Source organism: Calliphora vicina, chromosome 2 (assembly GCF_958450345.1).
Source record: "Calliphora vicina chromosome 2, idCalVici1.1, whole genome shotgun sequence".
NCBI classification, from domain to species: Eukaryota; Metazoa; Arthropoda; class Insecta; order Diptera; family Calliphoridae; genus Calliphora; species Calliphora vicina.
Window position 1 is genome coordinate 43,567,352 of NC_088781.1, and position 16,372 is coordinate 43,583,723.

Sequence of the window (16,372 nt, forward strand, 5' to 3'; positions counted from 1 at the left end):
ACAGCACCACAAGCGATCAATAAATAGAGATCAAATAACAACATTTCTTAAAAGTATCGTCTTATTTATATTAACAGAAATATTTATATAACAAATTCCTAATGGAAACAAAGTTTTCCTCAGATTTGAGGCAGAATTAAAATATTTGATAAATAAATCAGCTACTTCTAACTGGCTGATCCGAGCAGAGTAGAGGCACGTTGGTGTCTCAATATAAGGCACCTTTGACATGCAAAATGAATTCAAAGACATGCGAATCTTTTGCGCTGTTTCTAAAATCAAAGATTATATATTCTTAAAGCCCTTGATTAGTCATATAAAAACTATGGCGTGTGCTAATTATATCTTAAAGTTATTGAGTTATATGCATTTGAAAATTATGATTTAAAACTATTTTTTATAATGTCTGGCCGATTTCATTAAAATTGCTTCTGTTAGTTAAAAATTAAATAAGGAAATCATATGTAAAAAGCTTCAAAGAATATCTTTAACGAGTCCAAAAATAATCCAATTTGAAATTTGAGAAAATTTTCAATTCCAGTATTTTTAGGATTATTAAGAGTCGGTAAATTAAAAAACGGGGACTTCTTGACCCGCCCTCATATTAAATAGAATTATCTTCAATTAATTTCATGGCGGAAATTCACATGGATTTGAGGTTCGAAGGACCATCAGTATAATAAATTAGCTGTATACTAAATTAATAACGCTGATCCCAGCTTTACGTTTTGTGAGAGAGCAATTTTTTTCCGTTGTAGTTCTTCTCTACTTTGAGTTATTATGAATAAATTTATTTTTATATTAAGATCAAACATTTCCTGCACAAATAAATTGCCTTAGATAAACTTAAATTTCTAACATTATTCAAGTTCATTTTGAGAATTACCACCTTTAAATAACTGATTTTCCTTGCTACTACCACTTTATATCCTTCACATTTCTGTTTTGTATTGTTTTTTGTATTTTTTTTATGAAAAAGGAAATAAAAAAAGAGTTATAGGAAGGAAATTTGGTAGCAGTAAAACAGAAAACTTTTGTTGTTGATTATATTGTTAATACCTCTAGCTGGCAAAAGAACTAAGAGGAAAAAATAACCCAAAGTTTATTTAGGTTAATTTCCCTCCAAAATAAATACATAATATGCCAGTATAATAAAGAAAAAAACCAAAAAAAAAAACTGTAAAATAAAACTCAACAGAATTGAACTTAAAAAATCAATAATGTTGCTAATGTATTGCTACAGTTTTTTTGTTAGTTTTTGGTTTAGAATGGAAGAATACATACCGGGACTACCCAAATCTGTGAGATTTGCATTTGTTGAGTCTACACCAACAGCAAGACCAGTGGCGAAATGTGTTAGCCGCAACAGCAGGAGACAACACAGCTGAAGGCCAAAAAGGCTAATGATGTTATGGACGTTGAATATGATACCACCAGTGCCACCGCCACTGCCACCGCCACTACCATATCTTCGACGTGTATGGGGATGGCTGTTGTTGCTACTGATGCTAGAAGTTGTTTTAAGGCTATAATTTTTACATTTACGGGTCGAGGTTGATGATGCTGGTGATGTTGAAGCTGGTGATGATGATGTGCAACAAAAATTGTGCGCTGCTGTTTTGCTATTGTGAAAACTACAATGAAAACAATTTTCGCTACTACTACTGCTGTTGCTGCTGCTGTTGTTGTTGTTGTTTTTACTAATAATAATGTGGCTATTGTTGCTGCTAATGCTGTTGTCGTCGTTAAAACACCTTCTTCGTTGTCGTTGTGTTAATGACGATGATGCTGTTAGTGTTGCTGTTGATGTTGTATTGCTGATATTCCCTCGATTTGTAATATTTGTTGCTGCTGTTGCTGTTGTTGCCGTTAATTTAAAACTTTGTTGAGCTGTTGTTTCCCTTGTTGTAGTTGCTGTTGTGTAACTGCTGCTGTTGCTGCTACAATAATGGTGGTTTTGTAGATCTTCATCTTCATCGCTTTGTCGTTTTCTGTTGTTGTAGTTGTCGCTAATGTTGCTGCTGTCTTTAATGTTTACATTATCAGTCCTTTCAATATTATAATTTTTTTGTTGTTTCAACGTTATTTTATTGTTAACATTACTGGCAATACAACAACCACTGCATCCAGTGCTACTCCTACTGTTGCTAGTTACTGCCGCTGTTGTAGTATTACTGTAGTTCTTGTTGTTGTTGTTGCTTTTAAAGCTGCTGTTTACGTAAAACATCATCGTCATCATTTTCCATTGGATTTACTTTTTAACAATGTGATGTGATTTGATTTTCTTGATGATGTTGCTGCTGTTTGCCTGCTTGCCTGCTGTCTATAAAGGCAATGGCGTTTTTATTGCAATTTTTTCTGTTTCTTTATGTTTTGTGCGACTTTTTTGCGATTGAACCAATAACAACAACAACAATAATAAATACAAAAGATGTTGCTCAAGTTTTAACTGCTGTTGTAGATGTTGTTCAAATTGATAATAATGTCCCTTGTAGTTGTTGCTGCTGTTTCCAGTTCCACTGCTACTGCTGGGTTGTTTAGTGTTATTGTCGTTTTGGTTGCTGTTGTTGTTGTTGTTGCTGCTGCTTGTGCTGTTGTTATAATATGATGTAGATGTTGATAACATGACATCGTTTAATTGCGTAGAAAATTCAACAGCAACATGCAAAAATCTGAAACTATTTAAAAAGAAAAAAATTTTTAGTTTTTTTGTTGTTGTTTATAAGTTGGTTATGTTTAAATAGAAAATTATTTTAACCCTTTTTTGGGGAATGAAATTTAAAATTTTTTAAAATAAAACCTCTTATAAATTCATAAAATCTACGAAATTTTCGTGTAAATTGTTTTTATATTAATTTATATTGTGTCCCATATAAATTTTAATATTTTTTGTAAATTATCACTCATCTTCACGTTTTTGGATCGACTGGAAATTGTTTAAGGTCAAATCAGAATAAATATATGAGCATTTCTATGTCATCGAAAGTGACATTTGTGCGCCTATTGATTGGAACATGGAACAGCCAAAGTTCTGTGTGAAATTTGCCTGATATACAAAGAATTTAGCGCTTCAAACAAATCCGTACATAAATATAAAAATTCGCATTAGAACCATAAGGAGTGAGAACGAAAAAATCTTAATAAAAAAGAAACCACTAAACCTAAAGTTTTTATTTATTTTTATTTGATTGAAATTATTATTACAAGTGATGAATTTTCTGGAAACACTTCCATTAAGGTAGTCCATCTCCGTTTAAAATTTACGACACTATTGGATTCCTTGTTTTGTGCTCTTTAATTCTCTTTTAACAAGAGCCCAATATCACTCCACTGGCATTACCTCCTGGCAGTTTGAAGGATAAATTTCAGTATTTAATTTGTATCAATTTTTTTCTTCTTTTGCCGTCCTAAACTTTTCTACAACACTCCCTCGAGCATCAGCAACATAAAAATATTGACCCAGAAGCTGCGAAATCCATTATGCTGCTGAATCATCCATTATGCTGCAGGTATATTTTTATAAAATTTTATTTCAATTTTACTTGCTCTGTCTTTGGCCTCTAAATTTTTAGCAGAGTTCCTGTTAGGAACTTTTTGAGCCTTGTATGTTTTTAAATCTGCATTGGCTTTAGCTTTTCGTACCAAATAGTCCGAGTACTGAGCTAACCGGACTGCTTTCCTACCATGTGTTGGGAGCTCTATTGAAAATGCTTTATATTTATTGGCTTTAGAAACATCATGTAGACCATTCCTTCTACCTGTATCAGGTTTTCTATCAACTGACAAGTTTTCCCGATACTGTTTAATAACATTCTAGGTAACTTGGGTTAAAAGTGTGTTAAGGTTTTTTAGATCTAACTCCTTATTGTAGATGGTTCATTATTGAGAACTTGTTTAAGATTTTTTCAAATTATATGGAATCAAATTTTATATTTGCTGATAAAAATAATATCGCAATTAATGTTTTCAGAAACAAAAACTAATTATCGCCGACTTTCATGAAATTCTTCCTAGGGCGAAAGTCGACCGCGAATAAACTAAATATAGTAGCGTTTTTCAATAATAAAAGATCAAGCTTTATCAAAAAAGGTGGAAGTCAATTAAGCGGTGCACTCTTGTCTTTATAATCAACTACAAAAATTATAAGTCATTGCACGAAAATATTTACGTGTTGGAAACAAACCACACCTAAAGCGCTTACGATGAAAATAAGAGCTTCAATCAATTACATTTAATATAATAGAACAATTTGCCATCTGATAGATCTTTCTCTTTGAATATCGGATAATTTGGAAGTCGATAAAACAGACTAGTGGCGATGGCCGAAAAAACATGATTCCGTTGTGATACCATAATATAAACCATTTTCAAAGGTTGTCCATATTGTGCAATCAATCTGTGGACTTTGGAAGCACTCCCAAATCACCTGTAGAATAAATTGTTTTGGTGTTTGGGAAGTCATAATGCACCAAGGGCCCAATGATTATCACCGCCATTTAGTCCGAAAATGGAGTATTGAGAGATTAACTACAATTCTGCATTCTGAGCCCATTAATAAGGAGCCAGCATTTTCCGAATTCGATGAAAGTGAGTTATTTTGCTCATCCTTTACTGGTAATAAAATATAGCTTCTGTGTTTATTAGTTTTTCCATTATGGAGAGAGATGTAGTTCCGGAAGGCGCGGATCCAGGGGGTGAAAAAAAATGAAATTTCCTCTTCCCTCATAACCGAAAATATAGAAAAGGAGAGAAAGAAAAATGTAAAATAAAAGTTAATTTATTTTCCATCTCAAATGTTTGACCTGGATCCGCGCCTGAGTTCCAGTTTTCCAAGATCATTACCCATACAATTGCCAAATGAGGTTAAAAAGTGTATGTCTCGCTTTCTCCACAAGCCATGTATTCTTGGCCAGTCCTCCATGTATTTTTGGACATTCTCTAAGAATGTGTCACCAATTTGACAAGGTTTTTTATAAAGAAACTGCAACATAATTCCAGCTCCTCCTGGTCAAATTTATACGGTCTTTTTCACTTCATTGCTGATTTGCCATCTCTTGTTATTTTCAAACATGAGGAATACAGGGTCGTCTTTTTCAACATCTGGGCGGGGGGTTATTGTTTAATTCGATTCCAAAGGAAAATCATTCGAATTTGAAGGCTTTATACATTGGAATTCGAAAATGTTTTCTGTCGAATCGAATTACACAATAATCCAGCTGGGATGTAATTCATTCGATCAAAATGCATATTTTAACATAATAGCAAAAACTCAGACACTAATATTAAAAATTAAAATTTCGATAATAAATTTTGTTGTATTTTTCTCAAAATTCCAGTAATACCGATCAAAGATTTAATTTAAATTTTGACTACATTTTTAATGAAGTTAAACAAGATATTCTCCCGTCCATTTACATTCACTTTAATAACTTAGGACTATTACTTTTTAATAGGTATTGTAAAGAATTAAGATCTCAACTGAATATTTAATCAAATGACCTTGAAAGTTTTTAAACATTTTCACACACATTCATAAATGTATCCCCACACTTTCTCTCTGACCTTTATAATTGTTAAGAAATCACACAACTCACACACACTCTCGCACTCTTTAAATATTTGCAACTGTTAATCAAAAACACTTTATTGTAACGTGTCTCCCCATATGACCCCAAAGGTTATCACAAGGGTTAACAATTTTGGGACAGAGGAGTTAAAATCAATACATACGTGTTTTCTCACAATTCACCAGGAACAATTTTACGACTTTTTTCGTTTCGCTTCGTTTTAATTTTTTTTTTATTTTGTGGTTCGTGTTGTTAAATCGTATGCGATGCTTACACGTTTGAGTTTATTAAGGAAATGAACGCAAATTTTACATATTTTTAATACAGTACACAACTCTTGGTGTCGTATTTTTTTCTTCTTTCTTTTAACGCAGTGTGCTCACAGTTGTCTATTTATCAGTGACGGTTTGTTTGTTTGTGTGTGTACAGGAACGTTGAAGAAATTTTGTTGCTGTTACTTACTATCACCATTTATTGTTGATTTAAGAAAAAAAAAATAAAATTAAAATAAAATAAAACAAACGTAGTATGTTTATTGTATGCAGTAGTGATGACCTGTTGGTGGTAAACATTTGTATTGCCGCCGCTATCTTCTTTCACTTCAATATGGTTGTTATTATTACTGGTGATGAGGTATGTTGTTGTTGTTTGTGATGGCATTTGTTGAGATCTGGGACGAATGTACTTTTTTTGGGTACAAGCTGTTTTACCACATTCGTGATCGAATAAAATTGATCGTAATTCTCATATTTGAGAAAACTACGATCAATTCGACATCAAATTTATGGAGATCTGTACTCAGAGCAAGAATTTGTTCAGGACTTAAATATCCAATGTTGAACTTTAATCCCGGATAATGAAAGGGTTTAATTTAAAATGTCCAGCTATATCTGACTTTTCATGAAAGTTCGTGAATCAGTGCGATATGTATGTATATCTTTTAATTTATATGAAAACTCCAAAAATACTCCAAAACTTGGCCTTTTACCCTGCAGGTGAGAGTGTTGTACATTCCCGATATATAAATTCAGTATATCTTAAATAGGGACTTCTTCAAATCACGGATGTAACGTTCAATAACATGTGCAAAATATTGAATTGAACTAACAAAATGGTTGTTCTGTTCGGGCAACGTTCCGCGAGCTTCGCACATTTTATGGTGAGGACATATTTTTTTGTTTTACGTTAAAAAAAAAATACAAAAAACAAAGCAACTTTATCTAATTATATGTCGATTTTATTCAAATGTTCAGCGTCTCCTTTAAACTTGAAAGACGTAAATGAAACCACCACAATGACCATTTATGAATTGACCAAATTACTGCCAAGAAGCCGCAGGATTCAAATCACACCTACGGCTAAATAAAGCCGAAACCTTCCCTGATTAAGTGCAGATTTCACTTAAATTTTCGATTTCTTTTAATTCTAAAAAAACGTAAAATAAATCCGCTGATAATGAATTCTCAGAATTCAAATCTCAGCTACCGCAAAATTAAGATAAATTGTCCTTGATTAAGGGCCGACATACACTCCCCGAAATATTTATAAGACCACACGTAATTCTTGAAAAACTTAAAATGTTTTAGACCAATTCGTACCATTTTTGGGTTAAATATAACTAACAATAAAATAAATCTTTTTATGTAAAAAAAAATATTTTTGTCTTTATTTAATAAAAGGATAACACAAAATGAATTTCATTTTCAAACGAAAAAATTATAAGACCAAAATTAAATAATATTCACCTATAACTAAAATAACAATGATAAAAAACAACTACTGATTAATTTTTGTATTTATTAGTAATGAGTGTGTCCACCGTGATTAATAATGACTTCCTGAAGTCGACGGGGCATAGAATTTATTAAATTTTCAATACAATTTTGATCAATCTGATTCCATTCCTTTATAATGGCACTTTTTAAAGATTTTACATCCATATACTGGGTGTTATTTTTGAAAACTTGGTTCGATAGTATTGCCCATAAATTTTCTATCGGATTTAGATCTGGACTACATGCCGGCCAATCCAAAACTGGTATGTTTCTGGACGACAGAAATGATTTTGTTGCTTTTGATTTATGGATTGCGGCGTTATCCTGCTGAAATATCCAGTTATTGCCTAACGAATCATCCCCAAAAATTTTTTTAAAATAAAACATATTTTTATTTTGGTCTTATAAATATTTCGGGGAGTGTAGAAGTAAAATAAACCACCATACAAAGCATTTATGATTTGACCAAATTATTGCAAATAATTCCTTTTCAACCGCTTTAAATTAAGCCAACACTTTCCCTGGTGAAGTCCCAATCCACTCAAATTTTCAGCGTATTCTTTAAATTTGAAAGAAGTAAAAAATACTGGCATAATGAGAATTTATGAAATGGATAAAATTTAGAAAACGTCTTGCATTAGAATATTTTCCAATCGATTTGTGGTTGCAACTTAAGGACAGTTTTAATGCGAAAACACTATTAAACTATAGTGTTTTCCAGTAAGGACTGTTCAATGTTGACCGCCTCTGGCGGCCATGGTGTTTTGGAGACTTCTGTAGAATATGTTGCTTATTATACTGTCACTGATACCTTTCACATTCAACTGATCAGCCAACCCTACAGAGCTTTAAAAACTGCAACGTATTCGGTTCTCCCTCTCTTACAATCAAACTCTTATCAAACTGTGCAGGGGGCCTATTTCACTAAACTACATGTTCACAATTACAAGCGTAAATTGTGAACTTGTGAATAATTGTTTTTCATAAAAATACAATTACAAGTTTGTGACTACAAGTGAATTCTACAAGTCACAAGTCTACAAATCATACTTCTACAAGTGGTTTTGTTTCACAAAACTAAATTTGCACTTGTAGAATTGTAGAAAAAAAGCTTAGGGTCGACGGATACCCTAGGAACAAATTTTACATCTTACAAGTGAATGAAAAATTTAAATAAAATTTGATTTTTAAAATTTTTTTAATAAAAATTAGTTCAAATAAACACAAAATCTTTTTTTTTGTTTATTTTTAAATATGGGCATTTCCTGGGGTCATGTCCAAAGAATATAGAAAACAAAACTTTTCTTAGCATTTTTTTTTGCGATTCGATAGCATTTTGGTAGCTCTATGTTTAGTACAAAAGATCGCGAACGTACGACTTTTCCATATGTTTATATAATACCCTACACTAAGTAACATATATTCGAGAGTGATTTTCGAAGTGGGCCTTCTATTGGAGCTATGACCAATTATTGACCTATCACCATGAAATTAGGTCGTTGTTTATGTCTATATGAAAGTTATTTTTATTGAATTTTATGTGTATACCATATAACATTTTTATGAGATTTATGAACGTTAAAGTGATTTAGGGAAGCGGGTCATATATGGGAACAATGACTAATTATGGAACGATCGTAATAAAATTTGGTGACATGAATTCGTTATATATAAAACTTATTTGGAGCGAAACATGTGTAGATACCTACATAAATTAAACATTAATGACCGTTAATGTCCAATTTCGGAGGACATTTGTATTGGGGCTAGGTGAAATAATGGACAGATTTCGATCAGTTTCAATAGGCCGAAAAAATGATATGTACCAAATTATCTCGAAATATCTTCAATAAAACACGATGATTATCTGTCTGTCCGTCTGTCTGTTGAAATCAATTTTCTGAAGACCCCAGATATCTTCGGGATCTAAATCTTCAATAATTCTGTCAGACACGCTTTCGAGAAGTTTGCTATTTGAAATCAAAAAATCGGTCCACAAATGGCTGAGATATGAGGAAAAAACCAGGCCAACCTAGATTTTTGACCTATTTTTGACCCATATGGATTTCTTAGTCATTAATATAGACAATATGGATATCTAATGATGGATATTTCAAAGAAATTTGCATCGACGTACATATATGAGAAAAAAATATTTTTTAACCCGAATTTTTTTTACCAAAAATTTTTTTTCGCTAAATATTAAAAAAAAATTGAAAAAAAAATTTTAATTTAAAAAAATTTTAAAATTTAATAAAACAATTCGAATATTTTTTTTTCAAAAAATTAAAAAACTGAAAAAAAATAAATTTTGTTTACCTAAAAATATTTAAAATTTTTATTTTGAAGTATAATTTGGTGAAGGGTATATATGATTCGGCACAGCCGAATATAGCTCACTTGCTAAAATTGTCTTTATTTTTACTTTGAAAGATTAAATTAAAAATTTATAAATTAATGTTTTATGTACATATTGATAAATAAATACAGCTAATACAATTTTATCTCTTGCTTATGTTTCAAGTAGTTAGACGGATCTATAGCAGAGTCATTGAAAATTGGACCTTGCAAAGGCGCTACGGGGATTGAATGACACTTCCTACACCACAAAAAAGGTCAATAATAATAAACTCTTTATAGGAAAACCATTTACAACGAAAAGTTCTAGGGAAAGTTACGAACAGTATTATTTCCCTTATGGTACATTTTTCTATTTAGTACCAACTAAAAATTTTCAATTCTCATCACTGGCTTTTCCTCTTAAATGTTAAATATCTTACTTGAGTTGATTTGTTGTCTTGTCTTGTTGTTGTTATTGTTGCTGTAGTTGTTGCCGTTGATGATGATGACGACGACGATCAGTAGGAGACATTGTCGTTAATACTGACTGCTCTTCGTAGTGAATTGTTTACGTTTATTTTTCAATATCATCATTATCATTACTGTTTGTTGCTTGATGTTTTTTTTGTTATTAATGTAGTTGTTGTGTGTTTATTTACAATAAATTGTTGAATTTTGTTTATTTTCCATACGTTTTCGGTTGGTTCCTTTTTTTCTGTTTCTGTTTCTTTTGCTTTCGGTTTTATTTGTTTTTCAGTGGTGTTCGTGTTGTTTTTTTTGTTTTTGTATTTTATTTGATAATTATGTTGTGTTAAGATACCATAAGTTTTTCCATCTCCTCTATATAGTTTTTCCTTTTTTTTATAACTTTTTGTTGTTTTTTATTATTGGTTTAATATATTCTTATTGTTGTGGTTGCCATAAAATTACCCAACACACATACATAAACATATAGGAAAATAAACATACGTGGTTTTTCTTTTAGTTCGAATAAAATTTTCTTTCTTTTTTTTTATTTTTTGTTTATATTTACATGCGAAAAGTAAATAATTTCATTTTATATCTGTAAAAAGACAACGTAGGTAAAAATAAAACGAAACATAAGCAAGAGATAAAATTTTATTAGCTGTATTTATTTATCAATATGTATGTACGTATCTTTAAGATATTAATCTATAAATTTTTAATTTAATCTTTCAAAGTAAAAATAAAGACAATTTTAAAAATAGTAAATCGAATTGTATTCGTGTGAAATGATTGAGTACTTGACAGCTTATGGAAGTAATCAATTTTTATTTATACCTATTTGTAATAAATTAATTGCTTCAAAATCAAATTTGATGACTATTTTTTTAAGATGTTGAAATAAACTTTATTTTTCAAAAAGGTACTCGGTAAAAAATTGAGTAATTCTTTAGATCTCCGCCAGAAAACTCTGTTCAACATGTTAAATATATCGAATATATCGTACGTTGAAAAAATTAATCTGGTCATTATTTTGAATAACTTTTCTCAACTCTCAGATCAACAGTTTTACACTACTGATATGGTTATGTTCAATATTAATACAGGACAAAAAGTAAACAGAATACGTCATTCTGGCAACTGATTTACAGCTGCAACAAAAGAACCGACCTATAACTTTTGATTCTAAAATGATGGATGTATCTTGATAAGAAACCATTAAATGTGTCCATAAACATACATATATGACATAGTAGTCTCGACCGCGTCACAAAACCCGGAACTACCCTGGATTTTAATGAGACCATTGTCAGATTGTCATTAAGAGCAAAAAGGGACTGGAACTCAAAATACATAGGTGTATGTATTGGGTATACTTTGAGCTCCCTCGTAACACAATGCAATCGAATGAGTCCAAAATTCTTTCATCTTGACAATGTCATAGCCGAAATCAGTTATTAAATGACCGACCGACTCGTAGGATTGATTGTAGTTTAAATTTATAGAATTTTTCATGCACAATAACAAGTCGTTAGGCAACCAAGAAACAATAAAAGCGTTGTTCATCGATTACTACAGAATTAATCTAGTCGGAATGAATACAAATGGTTTGGCCAAAAAGCTCATAACCACCCGTACATTCAATGTTACATCAAGAAAATTCAGCCACATTTGTTCATGGAAAGAGTCAGCAAAGCTGTGGAAACTATTTGCCCGCTGTACTATTCCATACATAACCCATTCTGAGTACTTTATGTTGCAATAAACAAAATTAAAATGTAAAAAAAAATTTTTTTTTCTCCATAATTAAAATCATGAGTAAATATTGAGACTATATATTGTATAAACCCACGATTTCTAATGACACGCTAATGTTGAACTCATAAATGAGGCAAATTTTTCATCTGTTGCTTAAACTAATTCTTCGTTCATTTACAAAGAACATTTAGACTTAAATTGTTTCTATTATTGTAGGAATTAATAATGTTATATTAAGAAGACATCTTACGAAGCGAACATTTTCTTGAGTAGGAACTCAAGTGAGCGCACTGTCAAATATCAATATTTACTTATTGTGGATTGTAAGATTTGGTGAGGACATACAACTGTTTCTAAATGTTCTAATACACATTTTGAGCTCGGATCCTTAAAAGCGTGTAACTTATTAATCAATGCCTTTTTTGGAAAAAATTTTATAAAGAAAAATAATTTTGTTTTTCAATTAAAAAATCGGAAATTTAAACATTTATTCAAAGTATTGGCCATTGTTAGCTATGACCTTTTCCCATCTTTCTGGCAACATATGGATTCCGCGTCAAAAAAAGTGCTCATCTTTTGAGGTCAAAAACGAATCAAGCTAATTTCGGATACTCTGTTCTGAAATAAAGCATACTGCATCGATCGAAACAAATAGTAGTAGAACGGGGCACGGTCTGTACTACAAAGCGGGTAAGGCAAAACTTTCCAAACACTTCATTCTAAATACTTTTTAACAGGTCTAGCGTTGTCATGATGAAATATTACGGTTTCATGTCTGGACGCATATTCTGGGTGTTTATCGGCCAATGCTCGCTTCAAACGAATCAGTTGCGTTCGGTATAGATTACTATGATAGTCTGTCCAGATATCAGCAGCACATAATAGAAAGAATCCTTTTGCTCTCACCAAACACAGAGCAAGCATTACCTTAGCGCCATGGATATTTGGCTTTGATGTTGGCTGGTTGGCCGGGCTTCGCGTACGATCTTTTTCACTTCGGGTCATCGTAATAGATCAATTTTCCATAGGAAGTAATGATTCGGTGCAAAAATGATTTTCTTTTCTTCAAGCATCATTTCGGGCATGCAAAATCGTCTTTCAGGGTCTCTCGGCTTCAATTCGTATATTGCCCAATTTCCCTGCTTTTGAATGAATCGTGCTCTCAATAATTTTGAAATTTCTTGTTGAGTTTTACAAAAAAATTCATGGAGTAATGCATCCAATTATTGATCTTCAAACTGTTTTTGGCTGGCTGTGCGATCTTTGCCTTTCGTGTCAAAATCACAACTTTTGAGCCGCACAAACCATCTATCGCGCATTGAAACCGATGATGGAACACATTCACAATAAGGTTTGGTGAGCAAAGGCAAATCTTTGCCTTTCGTGTCAAAATCACAACTTTTGAACCGCACAAACCATCTTTCGCGCATTGAAACCGATGATGGAACACATTCACAATAAGGCTTGTTGAGCAACCGGTGTGCTTCTTTCGGTGGCACTTTTTTTTTCAAATTAAAGAAGTAAAGCAAAACTTCCCACATATAATGATTTGTTGCCACAAAATTCGACATTTTCGAAGAAAAAAATAACATTGTTGTTTACACTATAATGTTCTATAACTAAGTGAGAATAAATGACAGATATGTATTGTTCAAAATGATATACATATGAGGGATTTCACGTCAAGTGAACCAACTTTTAAAATCGATGTCTTTCTTTTTAATTATTTTTTTTTTGCTCAACAGTAAGCTCAGATATTTTCCTTGAAGACCTATTTAGTCGTTTAGTGGAATGCGAGTGGGATATCTATCAAAATGAATGTTTTCTTCTAACTTTTTTTTTTTTCAAAAAAATGTTCCATTTTAATTTTTTTTTTTTGCTCAAAAGAAAGCTTGGGACTATTCCTTTAAGACCTATTTGGTTGCTTAGTGCGATGCGACTGGGATATATAGCAAAATAAATGTTTGGTAACTCAAGGCCAAAAAGCTAAGAGACCAAAAAGCTCTGCACTGCTAATGATATCGATATAGTCCGCAATGAATGATCTGAGTAACAGTAAATTTGAGGTTGGCGTACCAGTATTCGAGTTGTGGGATGTCAAAGTAGGTAACCTCAGACATGCAAAATGCTTGCGAATTTTGTGGTTTATGTAAAATCAATAATTATGTTAAATTTCATGTTAATCGGATTCTGTCCCACTGTGCAAGTCGTCCTTTTATACAAAGTTTTCTGTGACATTTATATTTTCTATAAACTATAATACATGTGTTTTTTTTTGTTGTTAATTTGTATGTTTATTTACATTTGTTAAAGTCTTCTTAAATAGCAATACGACTTTTCAACAAGTAGTTGATTTAATTAATTAACTGATTAAAAGATAATAATATAAAAGCTCAGCATATTAAATAAATTAATGCAAACACTAAAGTGTCTGTCTGTCTGTATGTTTGCCAGTGCCAATGCAATTGAATGTTGGAATGTATGTTTGAGTTAAAGATAATGAATCATATTAAAGTTAATTAACATGTTTTAAAAGGCTCAAATCAAACAGACAAATAAATACAAACGGACTTAAACAAACAAACGTACTTTTAATACATACAAATATTTAAATATAAAATAAAAGAAAAATATGTTATAAATAAGTAAGTACTTAAATACTTGCTACATGAGGTAATGTTTAACAGAATAATAAAAAAAATCAATATGAATGTTTTTTTTTTTGTGATACAAATTTAAACATGCCAACAATATGTATGTAGGTATATAATACGCTTTTAACAATATTTATTAAAGTTTTCTTTGTTCAGAAAACTAAAAGTGTGTTACATTTGTATCTAGTTACATTTTACGTTTGTTTGTTTGTTAAAAGAATCCTCATCAAAAGCCTTGCAAAGTTCTTTTTTTTACATTTTGTAACAATTATGTCTTGTTGCTGGCAAAAAATTCTGAAATATTTTGTTCAAAGTATAAAATATCTATGTTTTAATAAATTCTATATCTTTTGTTTGCTTTTACAGATATACAAACATAAAATCCAGATAAAAAGAAAAATATTCCCATCAAACAAATAAAAAACATTTGATTGTTGTTTGTGTAGCGAGTAAAAAAAAAAACATTTTGGATTTTATGTAATGAAACAAAAGTTTATAAAAATTCTATGCTATTTGGGGTGTAAAACAAAGGAGAAATATTGAATTTGTTTAGAGCAAAAAACGAAAAAAAATTAAATAATTTAAAAAAAATTACAAAATACTCTAACTGAATAAAGGTACAAAGAAATATAAATAAAAATAAAAAGGCTTTGCCAAAAAGTATTTTATTATATTCCTGTAAAACTGATCAGTTTATTAGAGCATGTTTACAGTAACACTAATATACGACGCAAAAGAATGCTGAGGAGGGGCTTCTACCAAACACCGAAAATTCCTTCCATTTTGGTATGTATCTAATTAATTAACTTTTTCGTTGTTCTTCGAAATTATTACAATATAAAACAAGCAAGAGAGCTTTCGGCTGTGCCGAATCTTATATATCCTTCACCAAATTATACTTCACAATAAAAATTTTAAATATTTTTAGGTAATTAAATTTATTTTTTTGCAGTTTTTTAATTTTATGGAAAAAAAATTTTCGAATTTTTTTTAAATTTAAAAAATTTGTTTTTTGTCTTTTATTTTTTTTAAATTTAACGAAAAAAAACTTTTGGTGAAAAAAAAATTCGTGTTAAATAAAATTTTTTCAGATTTTGACCCATTGTAAATCCAACTTATATATCTACGTCATTGCAAAGGCCTCTGAAATATCTATCATTAAATATCAATATTGTCTATATTAATGACTTAGTAATCCAGATATAGGTCAAAAATCGAGGTTGTCCTAGTTTTTTCCTCATATCTCAGCCATTGGTGGACCGATTTTGCTGATTTTAAATAGCAAACTTCTCGAAAGCATGTCTGACAGAATTATTAAAGATTTGGATCCAGAAGATAGCTGAGAAAATTGATTTCAACAGACAGGCAGACGAACATGGCTTGATCGACTTCGCTATCTATAAGGATCCAGAATATATATCTTTATAGGGTCGGAAATGAAAAATGTAGAAATTACAAACGGAATGAAAAACTTATATATACCCTTCTCACGAAGGCCAAGGGTATAACAAGTAAGAGAATATAGTAGGTCAAGCATGACCATATAATAACCTACACTGAAAAAACGAGCAATAATTTTTCTTTTGAAACTTTAATAATTTTTCTTCCTGTATAATTTTTTGAAGTAGATCTTGGGTGCTATGATTAATTATGGAAAGATCGTCATGAAATTAGATCGCGTAATTTTTTGGGTCTTACAAACATCAGCAAAACACTATGGTGGTTTGGAGTATAAAAATTATATATGGAGCTTTCTGTCACCTTGTTCCACAATCTCCGTTTAAATTATACCACACTTTTCGACTCCTTTTGT

The 16,372-nt window shown here is 31.0% G+C and overlaps 1 protein-coding gene across 4 annotated transcripts in view; it reads right to left on the reverse strand.

The window, feature by feature from the left end:
- Positions 1–981: 981 nt before the first annotated feature.
- Positions 982–16,372, reverse strand: part of LOC135951712 (putative uncharacterized protein DDB_G0282133) — a 416,579-nt gene continuing 401,188 nt past the window's right edge. For 2 of the 4 annotated variants that reach the window (XM_065501403.1, XM_065501401.1), the window contains exon 2: positions 982–2,678. In XM_065501403.1, the coding sequence (XP_065357475.1) occupies positions 1,238–2,239 (1,002 nt within the window). In that variant the 5' untranslated portion in view covers positions 2,240–2,678 and the 3' untranslated portion in view covers positions 982–1,237. Of the gene's footprint in view, positions 2,679–5,730; positions 5,979–10,122; positions 10,635–16,372 lie in introns of those variants that run through there. The other 2 variants (XM_065501404.1, XM_065501402.1) reach the window with 2 other exon arrangements.